This window comes from Crocodylus porosus, unplaced genomic scaffold (genome assembly GCF_001723895.1).
Source record: "Crocodylus porosus isolate Cpor-Errol unplaced genomic scaffold, CroPor_comp1, whole genome shotgun sequence".
NCBI lineage: Eukaryota > Metazoa > Chordata > Crocodylia > Crocodylidae > Crocodylus > Crocodylus porosus.
This window is the reverse complement of record NW_017728934.1, coordinates 1,716,067-1,730,701: the sequence shown is the minus strand read 5'-3', so window position 1 is coordinate 1,730,701 and position 14,635 is coordinate 1,716,067. Positions and strand designations below refer to the sequence as shown.

The window sequence follows — 14,635 nt, the reverse complement described above, 5'->3', positions numbered from 1 at the left end:
TGCCCCACGTGCTAGCTAGCAGCTAGCCTGAGAAGATCAGCTTCTAGCAAGCATTGTGTTCCAGTATTTGAACTGCTACCATGCGGCGTGCTGGCATCTTAGCAGCTGGCATGGCCTGCAAGGTGCCTGAGTAAATGGCCAGTTCAAGCCTTGAGTCCGTCTCCTGGTAGCTAATCTATCCCAGCTTGATTGTTCCACCACGCTCCATTTACATGGCTAGTTTGGGCTCGTTCCACTGACCTCATGTCTATACTTTACTGAGCCAGCTGGGTCTCCTTGCTGGGTCCTCCAGCCTCAGTGGGCCACATGGAAGTTGTACTGTTGAGGAGCCAGGGGCAATCTAAACCGTGGCACCCTGGTGGCATGTTTTACAGAGTCAGAAGAAGCAATTTCTCATGCGGTGTCTCCAGAGCACAGCCTGCCATCAAAGGGAACGAGATGCAGCTGGCTCCTGATCTGTACGGCTTCTCAGTGCCAGTGCTTTTCAGCAGCAAAGCTATGTGTAGCTGCTTCCCAAGGCCTTGTGCATCTCTGGGGTTTCTTGCTGCAGGTGCTGACTGGCAAAGAAAGGTGTTCTGGGCCCTCCGTGGGAAAATGCTGCTCGTGGCAGAGAAGAAATTCAGATTCCTTTGTTTCTCCAGGAAAAAAAAAGCCACCAAATGTTCCTGCTAGAGAGCATCCTTCCCACCCAATAGTGGCTCTCACAGAGCTGCCAGAAGGAGGGGAGCTATCCTCAGCCGGTGTCAAGAGAAGCAACAACATTGGCCCTGAAGGAGCGTCGCCGATTTGCAGGAGCTGAGAGTCCAGGCTGGGATGGCTGTCTCCAGTTCTGGATGTCAAAAGCAAATGCATTCAAATCATGTTAAGAGCTTAGCCTCCAGCTTAGATTGGAGCCTTGGCAGTGGGACCCCTTCCACCGAGGCCACTGCTTCCAATCTGTCTAGCCCAGCAGTGAGTGAAAGAGGCAGCAAATGGGCACAAGAGCAGGCTGGTGGGACCTAGATGACATGAGCCTGCTGGGTCTCTGCCCAGGTCTGAGTGGGTATGTGTCTGCATTGCTAAACAGCAAATTTAATTGGCATTAGGTGGCCTCTGTGCTGGCAGTTTCAGCAGAGACGCCAAAGATGGAATGGGCCACAGTGGCTGAATTTCCTTTGGCCCAAGTGTTGATGCCATTCAGTTCATGGTTGGACATGCAGCATGATGGGAACTGGTCTGGTGGCAGCTATCTATGGTGCACCTGTCTTGCACCAGCACTGAATTCACACAGCTTCTCAGGGGTCATCCCTGTCAGCTTCAGTGAGCGATCCCATCTCAGGATCTGGGCCTGCTTGTGTTTGCTGATGGGTGCATGGTAGTGCCTGCTTGATGCCTCTTGTACTTGCCCTTGTTTACATGCACTACAGTGGTATTTGAGAACCTCGGCTGAGCTCCATGTGTTTGCTTTGTAACTCCCTTGTTTCTACATGCTCACAAACATTTACTTTTGGACTGAAGCTTTGTGAGCCTCAGACCCAGTCCTCAGTAAAAGTCCGCTGGGTGCAGCCCGGGGCATATGCAAAGGAGCCGGCTGTCGTCCCCAATTCCGCAGGTGGCGGTTTGATCCCCAGTGTAATTTAGAGCAGCCCTTGGAGCTGATCAAGGACTCACCTTTTGATCAGTCCTGAACAAAACCTGCTGAGGGCCTGGACAAAACTGCTCTGATCAGCTTGGAGATAGCAGAGGATGGAATTGCCTGGGGAATAGGCCATCAGTCCCATTGACCTCAGAGGTGGCTCAGTTCCTCTCTCTCCCTTTAGACTGGTCCCTTCAGGTCAGGGCTGGGGGATCCCAGTTTGGGCAATGTTCAGGGGAATGTTTCTGTAGCTAGTGGGCAGCCATCTGCAAGGCCTTCTTATAGCCAGTGGCAAGAGCCTGGATCTCGGCAGTTTCCTTAGAGAATATTTAATATTTTTCTTAATTTTTCTCCTCCTTAACCCTGCCTCTGAAGACTCCAAGCAGAATGGCGATGCCAATGTGGTGCTGTCAGATGAAGAGCAGCCCCTGTCACCATCCAATGAGGAGAAAAAGCCCATGAGACGCTCCAGCACCAGAGACAAGAACAAGAAAGCGGCAACGTGCTTTCTGCTGACTGCTGGGGACTTCTCCTGTGCAGCTGATGGTGGCATCCGGAAAGGTATGGGCGAGACCTAGAGGCACTTGGTAACTGGAGAGAGCCCAGGCAGGGAAGGGGGAGGACAGAGGAACAAGTACAGATGCATGAGGTTGGTTTTCCATGGGGGGGCCATTTCCAGCTGCTTTCCCATTGGTTCTCCTCATCGCGGCCCCTTTTGAAGAAAAGAAAAATGTGTCTTTTCTGGGGACGGTGCATTCCCTGCCCTTCTCCTGCCAGTGCTGTCCCTGGAGCCCCATGCCTGTAGCCATGGTGCATTATGCACGCACTGTGCTGCTGAGGCGAAGCAACCTACCCATCACGTGTGTACAGCTCTTCAGTAATGAATGCCAAAGTCCATCCGTAAGATGTCATGTGGCCATGAGCTTTTGGCCTTCTACGCCTCATCTTTTAATCTTGCTCTACAGATGTGTGCTGTCCTGGCACTGTGTTTGCCCAGTGCCTCCAGATGTGCCTTACATCTGTCTGAGACCCCTTTCTTTTCATTGTCCTATGTGGCTTTTGTTCTTTCACTTCTTCTATCCATCTCTATGACAACACTGCACTTTTCTTGTCCCTTGTTCCCCTCTTTCTATACTTGGCTTTCTATACTTCTATTTTCTATACTTTCTACTTTCAGTACTGGAATTCCTTTGTAGTTTTCCCATACTTCACATCCTAGGTTTTAAATTTCCACCAAAACCCACCAGGGTTTTTCCAGCTGAATCTAATTATGTCTTCCCATACTGCACTAGCCAAGGAGCCAATAAAGTGAGTTTTAGGTCCAGTTAGCTGAACCAGTCCGGCTATTGTACGTCCATTGGTTTTACCTGGGGCTTTTTCTCCTCTAGCCCATTAGACTAGCATGTGGTATGCTGCTGTTTTATAAGCACATTCTGCAAAGAGCTTAACTGAGAACTGGGAAAATGAATGAAATGGGGAAGTTTCTCTTTTCTATCTCATGAGCCATATAAACAGACTTCTCTTCTGGCTGTGTTTTCTTTCACTGGGTTTTGAGCTCAGAAGCTCTAAACAACAGCTTAGGTCTTTAAATCTCAAACTGAGGCACCATAGTTTAATCTCCCCCCTCCATCTTGCACAGTAAAACACTGTAGCTGAGAGCTGGGCTGCTCCTGCCTTCTTGGTAACATGTAATTTCAAGGCCTAACAGCTCTGCTTATTCTCATGTATCCCACTTGTCAGGGCCATTGTGTATTGTGCATCCACCTCTGTGCCAGGTCCAGAGAGCAGATGAGTTTGGTATAGCTTTCAGCCAGGAGTCCTGACACATTAGCTCAAGCAGAAAAGATTCCTGCTTTCAACTCCAGAGGGTCACAGCTCAGTCCTTGGTGCCGGCTAACAAGTTGGCTGTCACACGAGCATCTCTCGCGTCAGTAAAGATGGGGTCAAGCCGGCACTGCGGTGCGTCCAGGGGTGGGGAGCTGTGAGCTGCTTCACAAGTGCCCTTTTCTCTTGTAGTCTGAAGGGCTAACTCAGCAGTGAGTGTCTTGTTCCTGTGATCTCTTAGGACAAGGAAGAATCATCTGCCCTTGCTGAGGCTGATTGAGCTCTGAGGGCTTGGGAACAGCACTGCCCAACCAGTGGTAAATGCAGTGCGAGTGTACTGAGGCCAGTCCCTTGCAGTACAGGGACCCCTGACTTGCTTTGAATTTACTTTACCATCATCCCTATTGCTAAACCCACACTAATAAGAGACACTGGGCAAAGCTGTCAGCCAATCATTGTGGTAGTAGCAACCAGATCCCTCCAGCACCTCCAGCAGAGACTGGCATTGGAAAGGGTCTTTGGAAGACCGTTCAATTGTTCTTCCCTAATGCGAAGATTTGGGACCAGATCTGAAAACCACAGAAGTCAATGAGCCTTTACATTGGTTTCACTGGACTTTGGGCCAGGTCTTGGGTCAGTTAGGACACTGGCAGATGATAAGAGAGATCAGATTTATAATGTGTGGTACTTCTGGGCATCCATAAGGGGAAACTCAGAGATGCTTGATTGGAATATTTTAGTAGTTTTTGGCACTGGTAGAAAAACGTCACTTTTGTTTCACAGGTAATTTTCAAAACTGCTTACTAAAAAACTTCCAGCTATTTTTTTTTTTAAACATTTTTCTGATTAATGCCCCCCCCCCCCAATATTTTCAGTTTTCCAAGCCTGTTTTTGGCGAATCCAAAGACTTAAAAATTCCAGCAATTCATCTTGAGAAACAAGTGACAAGTCTTCATTTAATTAAGCCTTTGAGGGGGACGAGCGCAGTAAATATTTCCACAAAGAAAAGTTTCCAGCTTTTTTGGAGCAAAATAAACCATTTTTGCCAAATTTTTACTTTGGTCCAATTTTACTTTGGTCCAATTTTTACCTTTTTTCAATGTGAGGTTGCTGTTGGAAGACCATCTTCCCTCTAAGCAGGGCCACCTGGTCCCAGAGCAGCACCAGCTGCAAGCACTGAGCTGATGGGCTGCAGAGCCAGCTGGGCCGAGTATATAAGTCCAGGCCCTTCAGTTAAGCTCTTGCTGCTCAAACTGTAAGCACAATACAATTGTAAGAAGGCCATAGTTATTCTTGTGGAGTGTGGGCCTAGCCAAGTACCTGAGATCTGGACCAGTGGTTGAGGCTATGACAAAAGGTGAAATGTCAGAGTCACATTTCTAATCTAATATGATATCTGTCTTCATAGTCCAGGCCTCAGGTCAGGAGCAGAACAGGATAAGCCGGGCCAAGAGAATGGGGTCTGGAGCTGCAGCAAGGCTGAGATCCTACAGGGTGTGAAGGATGAGACTGCAATGAGGAAATTGCACCAGGCACTATAGCTCTTTGACTTCCTGACTAGTTGGGGAAGGCAAGAAGTTTAAGTTTACAGGACAGGAAGTTAAAAAGCTGGTTTTAGCCATGTCCACAATCGGCATGCATTAGAAAAACTAGGATTAGTCAGTCTGGGGAAGACCAGACTGAAGAGGGATTTGATGACAATCTTCAAATACAAAGAGGTTTATTCTCAAGAGGGTGCCGATCAGTTGTTTCCTGAGTCCCCGAGAGGCAGACTGAGAAGTAATGGGCTTAAATTCCAAGCAGGCAGATTTGGAGAGTTGGGTTAGATATTACAAAGCCCACTCTACCTTTCGGAGTGGTTAAACCCCAGAACAGATTATCTCAAGCAGTTATGAAACCTCTGGTATTAGAAGTTTTTAAGTACAGGTTAGATAGAAATTTATCTGCGATGGTGCAGATTAGTCACAATTCTGTCTTGACCAGGGGGGCTAGGCCAGATGACCACCTGAAGACCCTTCCAGCCCCATTTTTATGAAAAATGGTTATTTTATTGATTCATGTGGATGGTTCTGTCTGCACACTTCATCGTTTAGATGCACACATGAATTTCTCAGGCTTGACCCTAAACTGAAATGCAGACACCCCCAGGGTAGGACCTGGCATGCTTACAGCCTGAGCAATGTTACAAGACTGCTCCAAAACACAGAAAGTATTTACAAGATGTAGCAGAAGCCACAGGGAGATGGAGTTAGAACGAGTGTAATTATTATTCACATTAGCTGGGCCCCAGAGGGCTGAGCTCCCTCCTTTGGAGAAAAGCTCTATGAGATAACATGAAGTCATTGGTAGTCAGGGCATCTTTTTAACAGCTGATCAAAAAAACAGAACCTCATTAGCTTCACCTCTCCTATCCACCCTACTGGGACACTGATTCACAACCAAATCCATGCACAGAGCACCCACCCTTCTGACTCACTGTTTCCTGGAGATCCCCCAGTCAAGTACAGCCCTAGCCTGGCCCTGCTTGACTTGATCACAGTGTAGTGCTGCATGCAAACCTCAAACACTGCATTTTTCAAATCTCCAACAAGACATCTAGCCCTTCTGGTCAGAAGTTCAACTGGTAGCTGATGGCTTGGGAACTGTCAAAGACACCCTACGAGCATGTGCCTCACCCAGCTTCCTTAGCTAGGCCAGTCAGTTTTGTGTTCAGACTTTCCAGACAGCTTTGATTCCTCTTGAACAGGCTTCACAACCATAACAGACCAACCCAAGGCAAGACCCAGCACCTTCCTTCAGGCAGTATAGGAGGAATCACTTGGATTCGGGGCTTCCCCCTCCCCCTGGAGTTTTTAAACCCTCTTTATGGCTCTTCCTTCATTAGCTTGTATCAGCCCCAGCTGGCTCCCAGTCTCTCAGCCAGGCAGACTATTAGCTGCTGAGTACTTGCAGCTGGGTAAAGGAGGGCAAAGCACCTCTTTACACACCCATTTGGAAAAAAAACCCAAACCCTGCTTTCTTCGTTCTGCAGGGTATTAAACTGATACATCTCAGAATATATCTTCACTGCGCAGTTAACCTGAATAAGTAAAGCTTGGGTCTGAGCATCTAGGTCAGCCTCACATGGGGAGTGCAAAAGTCCTACTTGCTTTTTTGTGTCCTTCCTGTTTCAGCACACGTGCATGGGTGTTGGGGCATATCCTGTGCTCAGATGGTCTAGGATCAATTATGAGAGACCTTGCAGTGGGATTGTGGGAAGGTTATTGGAGCCCTGTCCACACTTGGGTGACTTGTCTTGCACCCTCACTGCAAAGCAAGCAGGTTTCGGTGTGAGTTCAAGCAGAACTGGGGCTCTGCCCCATATCCAAAGATCAATAAACTAGACTCACTTAAAGCTCCTCCATACCCAGGTCAGAGGCATTGCTGGTGGGTGATGGGATAGTGGAAAACTAAACCCAGGTAACCACATGGCTTACATTTGCAGTGAAGGAATAGCTTCAGGGGATCAAGATGGATGTTTCTCGTCATGCTTTGTGACATACGTTTAGCTTGGAGATTAGTGACTGTTCCTATTAACTGCAGCCTTTGCTTCATGCATTGTTATTTAAAGTGGGTCCTTTAGACAGGAGCAGAGAAAGGACAGGGCTAGATATGCCTAGCAGGATGCTTTGTATGTCGCATCACAGCTAAGACCTTCTGACTCTGGATGATCATAGGTGCAGAGCAAAGTCCCTCAATCAGCTGTGGCAGCTCAGCTATTTGGAAAACAGACTGTATTAATCTCCTGTTGAGGCTGTCTGTACTGGTACTGGACATGCTGGCAATGCTTCAGATTGAGATTGCTTTGGTTCTCAGCCCAGTTCACTGACAGCCATCTGTCAGCTTCTGGGGCAGGTACTTGTGTTGTTACAAGCGGAGGAAATCGGGGAGATTGGGTTCTGCTTGGAAGTATAACGCACGTACTGGCATTCGACATGTTTTGGTCCAGATTCCAGGAGAACTGATTCGGGCACGGTATGGTTTATTTCAGGCAACTAGAAGAATATAGTTCTTCTTCCCATGAACCCCGGCAACCAGCTTCCCAGCCTCCACGGCAATCTCCTTTCTACAGTGCCAAGCTCATCTGCACTGAGCCCACCCTAACATAAAGGAGGGACTCTTTGCTTGTCTCATGGCATGACCTGCCTTCCTTGCCCATGTAGATGAGGTGTATGAAACCATCTCATCTGCAGAACTGGCCCTCCCCAAAGTGTGTGCCTACCTCTGCATCTGCTTGTGACTGCACATCAATTTTGGCATGCACGTATACCTTATTGTGGACTCTGAGAGTGTATTGCTGATTCAAATCCCTGGTCTTTTGTTGAGCTAAATGCTAAGAATTGTGGAGGGACTGTCCTTTTGGGAAGTCTAGAAGTCCTTCCAGGCAGGTCGTTGGGTGTAAGGGTTTTTAAGTAACCACGTCGGTTGGAGAGAACTAGCTACGGGCAATCGGTTAGAAGCAAGGGCTCTGAGCAGCGATATAATAGAGTTGTCTCCCAATTATATCCCTCTCCTGTAGTTTGTAATATCATTAAGTTTATCTTTTTCCTGAAAGTCTGACTAAGGCTCCTCTGCTGAATTTACAAATGTCAAATTGAGGATGGTATGGTAGGATACACTGTAATTCTTCAAATGGATCCGTTGGCATTTTCCATTGACTAGATTATGGGTAGAATTTAACCCCCAACCCTTCTACACCCCTACTATGTATTGCGTAAAATTAACTCCAGATGCATGGCAGTCGGTTGGGGGGGTCTGGCAATGTCATGGACCCTGCAGACCATGTCTCTTTGGGTCCTTGAGGCTAGCATTGAGCTGTCAGTTTGGAGCTCTGCCCTGATATCTAACAAGAGACTCCAATTTAGTCCTGTTGTCCTTTTTTCCTCAGCTCAGTGAGTCAAGCAGCAGAGAATTTTTTCCTCTTAGTACATCTGAGTGAATGTGCATGTGGGGAATGCAGGAGTGGGTGTGTTGGTGTGTATATACAGATGCTCGTGTGGATGAGAACGTTACACGTGTTGGCGAGTGTGCAGGCTTGAGCTAACGGAGCATATCAGAAGCCTGCAAACATTTCTGCATGTCTACCTGAAATACATACAATCTGTGTGCATGGGTTAATATTGGTTGCCATGTGGGTGTAGAGATTATATATGCATTTTTTGCATGAGTGTATATGTATGGATGTAAGTGGCCAATGGGATCTGGAGTGCATGAGCTAATGCAGCCCTCCATCCTTGTGTTGTCCAATACAAGTGCGTGTCTGTGTGATGACGCATCCATCATCGTGGATCAATACATGGACACCAGGATGCAATAAGTACTTGCAGGTGGATCTTCTGTGTTGCTATGATGCTAATTCCCATGGGAAGAGACCACTGAGGTGCATGCTGCCCCAGTCGCTCTGTTTATAAAGTGCCTCCACACAGCTCCTTGGCAACAAACCCATTTTTAAATCAATTAGGGTGACCTCAGTTAGCACCTATATGGGTTGCTGGGAAACCACTCTTACTAACTAACAACACCGATGGCAATCAGTGTAAAAGAATCCTCCAGTGCTTTTGCAGCTTTACTTCTGTGTTACGTCCAAGCCGTAGTTTGAGATCAGGTGACTTCAATGGCTTTAGTAGAAAGCAAAGATACTCTGTAGACTGAGTGAAAAGAGTTGAGATGTCTTCATGCAGCTCCTTGGTAATGAAGCCTCCTGATAGGCTTTTATTCACAAACACCGAGGGTGTCTGTCTATACACGTGCTCTGCTGCGTCCTGATTAGTCATCACAGCAGACTCGATTCATCTAATTACAACACTCCAGTATTTATTCAGTGTCCTGTGTTTCAAAATGGTGGCAGGGGCACTTTAACTAAAGCTCATCGAAGGTGCTTTAACTAAAGCCCCTTCACTGAGCTTTAGTTAAAGCACCCCCCCAGCCGTTTTGAAACATGGCGTGCTAAATACACGAGAGAGTGCGGCATTTTAATTAAAGCGGCTCCCGAGAGCCACCTTAATTAAAACACACCCCTACCCTGGAGCATGTGTCTAGGCACCCCGAGTGAGCAAGGTGTAATTCAAACTGGACTCAATTTGTGCATTTTCGGTTGGGTGGATTAATCAGTAGAACTGTTTGCTATGGATTTTCCATGCTTTATGGGCCCCTATTTAGGAAAGAACTTAAGCATGTACTAAACTTTAGCATGTATGCACTTGCTGTCTCAAATAACAATACTTAGGCATCTTAAAATAAGGACTGGATGCCTTCTTAAAAAAACTGTTCCAGTGTTCAACCACAAATTGCTGGGACGGGAAACACTGGATGAAAATATCTAACTTAGGTTGTGCACAAGGTCAAAGGTGATCATCTCATGGTCACACAAAGCCCTAAAATTATGAATGTATTATGTTATAAACATTGAGAATATTGCCAAATAGATTTCATTTTTGATGCAATCAATCTATAAATAATAAAATATTTTTTAGAGTGATTTGCAAACAGAAAGGGGTTCTTCGCATTAACCCAAGTGATCAGTCATTGGAAATAAATAGAGAATACAAAGTAGCAGGCCATCCACAGGTTGCAATCTGTTCATACAAACTGTTAGATGAATCATCATGATAGAAGTCTACAGCCCCTATTTTCAAAAAAGAGCTGCTAATTTTAGGTAGCTTTTGTTTGAAGTGTTGCGTGATGTTCCTGCAGCTGATTGCCCATAGCCCCTGATCTTTGAAATTGTTGGCCCCTTCGCAAATATTTTAAGATTAAATCAATAAAATTTACAACCTGTTCACAGACAATTTGTTACGGAAGAAAGGGCCACATCTGTTGAATAAATGACTTGCTGCAATAGTTCAACTTACCTTAGGGACCTCTCTCCCGGCAAACTCAGATTGCAAACTCAACCAAAAAAAAAAAGCCACTTTTCTCTACTCCAGTCCTGATTCTGCTTTCACCTCCTCCCCTGGAAACCAGGAGTCCACTGAAGTCACAGTAAGATGAGAATAAGTTTCTCTGAGCCTAAATGGGACCTAGAGACGCACCATTAACCCTCAGCTAGAGGCAGTGATGCTTTCATATGGCGCACTTGGCACCATCAAACTGACCATCTATCAGTTTGTTTTTTTGCTGTCAGAGCCGACTCCCTTCCCCCACATATGCCTTTTTTTTTCCTGGAAGCTCTCCAGGAAACAGCAAAAGTATTTCTATTTTCAAGGGATCACCCCAGTGCAGTCCTCTTGAAAATGACATATTGTCTTTGGAAAGGGAATGCAGCACAATTCAAAGTCCTGCACTTTACCAAGGGACATTTTTGCCTTATCGCAGATGAGAGTGCATTTATTTTAAGCAGAGAAGCTTGCTTTATCTTGGATTGTCTCTACTACAGCAAACCTGGACTTTTAATTCACCGTTAATGTCGGGGTAGACAGGCTCATGCTATAGCCTCCACAATTGCTACCGCTGTGGGTGCTGCACCAGTGTTGAATGTTCCCTAGCAGAGATGAAGCTTAGTGGAAGCTGGAAGTTTCTTTGAGTGAATTTTGTCCCGATAACCTTTTCCCCTAAAGAACTATGGATTTTTTTGACACAAACATTTCAGCTTGAAATGTTTCAGTTTTCAGTACAAAAAAATTGGTTGTCAAAACCTGATTTTTTTCCCCCACATCACCTTTGGGTGTTTCCCTGGGGGAAAAAAAGAAAAAGAAACATCCATGTGGAATGTATTGGCAGGGTTTGGTGACATTTTCTAAATTTTGCATAGAAAACATTTGGCATTTTTGACTGTTTCTACCTGATGCATGCAGGTATTATCACTAGAGGCCAGTTCTAGTAGAGCAGCTTTAAAACTAGAGCTAAGGGAATAATTCAGTGCAAATCATCTGTTTGCTGAATTAGGCTTCCTTCCTTCTCTGTTTGTTTGCAGTCCACAAAAAATCCCTAGCTTCATTTGTTATTCAAAGTAATTTGTAAGACAAAAAATAATTCCCCCTAAGAGTAAAACAATTCATTATTCAGACTCCAAAGAATCAGGAAAACGTTGGTTGGTTGCATGAGTCGCATAGCATTGTGTCCATGCCCCGACTGGATGATGTGTGTGTATAACCAAAGCAACTCGTATTCACAGCTGAATATATTCCACTCTCCATTTTCTGTTAGTGAATGCTTGACTTCAAAAAGAGCTTTCACATTCATGCTGTGGTAGAAGGGCCATCTGCAGAAATCCAGACAAAAGGTGAGGGAACGTGGTTGAAGCAAAGCAGTCTTTAGAATTTGCTGGCTTTTTACTTGAAGTCTCTTCCACTGCTCTCTTTCCAGCAGGGAAAAGACTTTCCTGACGTGATTATCATTATTATTTGGAGTGTCATGCATGCACGTGGACTTGTTTTCAGAGCTAAATATTGCTAGGTAGATGTGGACTGTGATCTCCAGGCATCCAAATCCAGGAGGGTGTAAAACCTTGATGATGCTCAGCTAGAAGGTTTCTTTAGGTCTCAGTTTCATGACTCCTGACTCTCCTAGGTGTAGTGGCCTCTCACCTCCCCTCCATCCAGTTTTCTTACAAAGTCCATGAGAAATCCAGGGATCTGAATGACACAGCTGGTATAGCAAGATCTACCCTGGTCTCTCTGTACTCAAATCACACTCCATCTCATCATATCCTCTGAGACACCCCCAATCTCTTAGATGCTCCAGTCTCCGAGAGCACATGTCCTCCTCTCAGTCATTTAATTGGCTGCTCTATTGAGCTAGTTTCTTCTCCATCCCAGCTGGGCTGGGTTTCCATCCTCAGCCCGATCTAGCTCTGGGGAGGGGAACTGAGCAATCGGGTCCCGTTCCTTTCCCCAGTCCCAGGCGGCAGCCCCGGCTTCCCGCCCCCCTCCATCCGGCAGGCAGATCGGGGGCCCGCAGCCCCAATCTGCCTGTCAGATGAGAGAGGCTTTTTTGAGCTTCCCCATTAGAGCTAATGGGCAAAATGTCGAAACAGCCTCACTGTTTCGATGAAGCAAAACAGAACAGCTATTTCAAATTGCAATTCAATAGCAATTTGAAACAAAACGCTCTCTGTCGAAACCTTGAAACCCAAGTCAAAATGGAGCAGTGCCATTTTGCACAGCCCTAGTGTATACACATCTCTGGGTCAGGATCTAACTCAAAATCTTCTGGTTTTTTTCAGTTATCATGACTTTATGGCAGGCATGATTGAATAAATTCCCATTCCCCCCCTGTTCGGGTGGTTGCAGCTGTCTGACTCAGCCAGTCTTCATCTCTTTGTCTATGTCTTCTTTTCAACACCAGGGCCATCATCCAAGTGAAAAAAAGATCTTACGGCTCATTGCGGGGGTTTGGGCAAAGTCAGACCAATGGAATACGTTTGCAGCATAGCAGGCAGGAGGATTTAGCAGGTGCTTTGGGTAAGAGGAGCGTGCCCTTAGAAAGTGTAGGGGAAGGAGACTTTACCCCTGGGAAGAGCCTCCAGTCCAGCAAGTGTGGTCACTCAGGTTGGGTATAAGGAGAACCCAGTCCAAGCCCTCCTCTGAATGAAGTAGAGGAGGAAGCTGAACTTGAGTTTTTTGCATCTACAGGGAATGCCTTGAGTGCCAAGCAAGTAGCTGTTGTGAGGAGAGAGACTGCTGGCTTTTCATAGTTTCATAATTGGTAGGGGCTGGAAAGGACCTTACAGATCGAGTCCAGCCCCCCCGCACTTGGGCTGGGAAGACTGCTGGCATCAAATGACTCCAGCTGCAGCAGGGTTAGAAAAGCTAAAAGAAATCACTTTTACCTTACTTCATTTCTTGAGTGACTCTGCATGAAAATTTGGGATGGGTTTCATTTTCATTCATCACCAAAGCCCGAGAAAACTGTTTTAATTGAAGTGAGATGGCTGTTTTCCAGCCAGCCACAGGGCCGGGTACCACAAGGGCACTGTGTCTCCAGGAGTACACCCGCCTACGGTTGCTCCATAACCGGGCCATATTCTGACTCCTTGCACACACTCTACATAAGACCCACCGACTTCAGAAGCATATTGGTGGAGTAAGGGGCCAGTCAGCCTGAAGGAGACCAGAGCAGCTGTGGGTGAGAATTTGTCCCTTTATCGGTCTTAAGAAAAGCGCTGGGCGTGTTGCAGGAGGCAAGCCAATTGCCTGCCTCACTAGCAAATCACAGCATGGGTTATTGCTCCAAGGGGACTATTTGAGCGGTAAGAGGATGCTCAGCTTCAGTTAAAGTGACACAATCCAGCTCTTAAGGGCCACCACATTTTTTAACACATTTCAGTCCAAGGGGGATTGGCCTGGAAGCGAAGAGAGGGGATTTCTATTCTTAGCTGTGCTGTGCAGCTGGGTAGTACACTCAGGCAGCTCCTCGCTCTTCCTTTTGCCTCCTTTCCCCATCCATAGAAAAGGAACAGGGCTAGCAACCTTCCTCAGTAAAGTGCTTTGTGATCTGTGTGTGAAAGCAAAGTGTTAAGTGGCTGGCCTGATTTTCCCCAGCGAGTTTAACAAGATCACAGGAGCAAAGAGAAAACGCTCCCTTTTTATTTCAGGAGAAAGAAAACTTGTTGGTTTGGGTTTTTTTAGGAGCCCTAGTTAGCACAAGGCAGAGACTAGACAAGTCTGGGCTCCCCCCGCTCCAAGTCTTCCCCCTCCCTAGCTTGTCTGCGGATCATTAAGAAAAGAAGCAGAAGCAAAGAAAGCTGCGATTTGTGCTGCCAGCTCTGTGAAGTGCTCAGCTCCTTCTCCTAGGCTTCAGGTCACTGACAGATTTATGTCAGGGCTGCGAAGTGCCGAATAAACATTTCTGACAAGGACTGATTTTTTTTTAACCCTTTCATGCTTCCAAATTGTCCACGGGGGGTGCAGAAAAGCCCTGCATTATTCATTGGTTTCAGCAATCAGTGCCATGAACTCTGTGCCATGCCAGTGACTCATCTGCCATTTGCATCAAACATGTTTGTCATGTATTGATTCTGTAACTGTGCACTCATCTAATTTCTATAATTAAGTGTATTCATTTACCTAACGATTCTGCTAATTCAACAGGTTTGTGAGTCACAGAACAAAGATGTTAAGTGCGACTGATTTAGTGGAGGGGAAAAAAAGAAAAGGCCACAGCTCATAGCAATAATAATACCCCTGCCCTTCTCTATTGTTAGTTATCCTTGGAGAG

General features: G+C 46.2%; 1 protein-coding gene across 5 annotated transcripts in view; it reads left to right on the top strand.

Annotated features, from left to right (window-relative positions):
* Positions 1-14,635, top strand: part of KCNC4 (potassium voltage-gated channel subfamily C member 4) — a 48,532-nt gene that overhangs the window by 17,625 nt on the left and 16,272 nt on the right. For all 5 annotated transcript variants that reach the window (XM_019546262.1, XM_019546260.1, XM_019546258.1 and 2 more), the window contains one exon: positions 1,991-2,176. In XM_019546262.1, the coding sequence (XP_019401807.1) occupies positions 1,991-2,176 (186 nt within the window). The remainder of the gene's footprint in view (positions 1-1,990; positions 2,177-14,635) is intronic.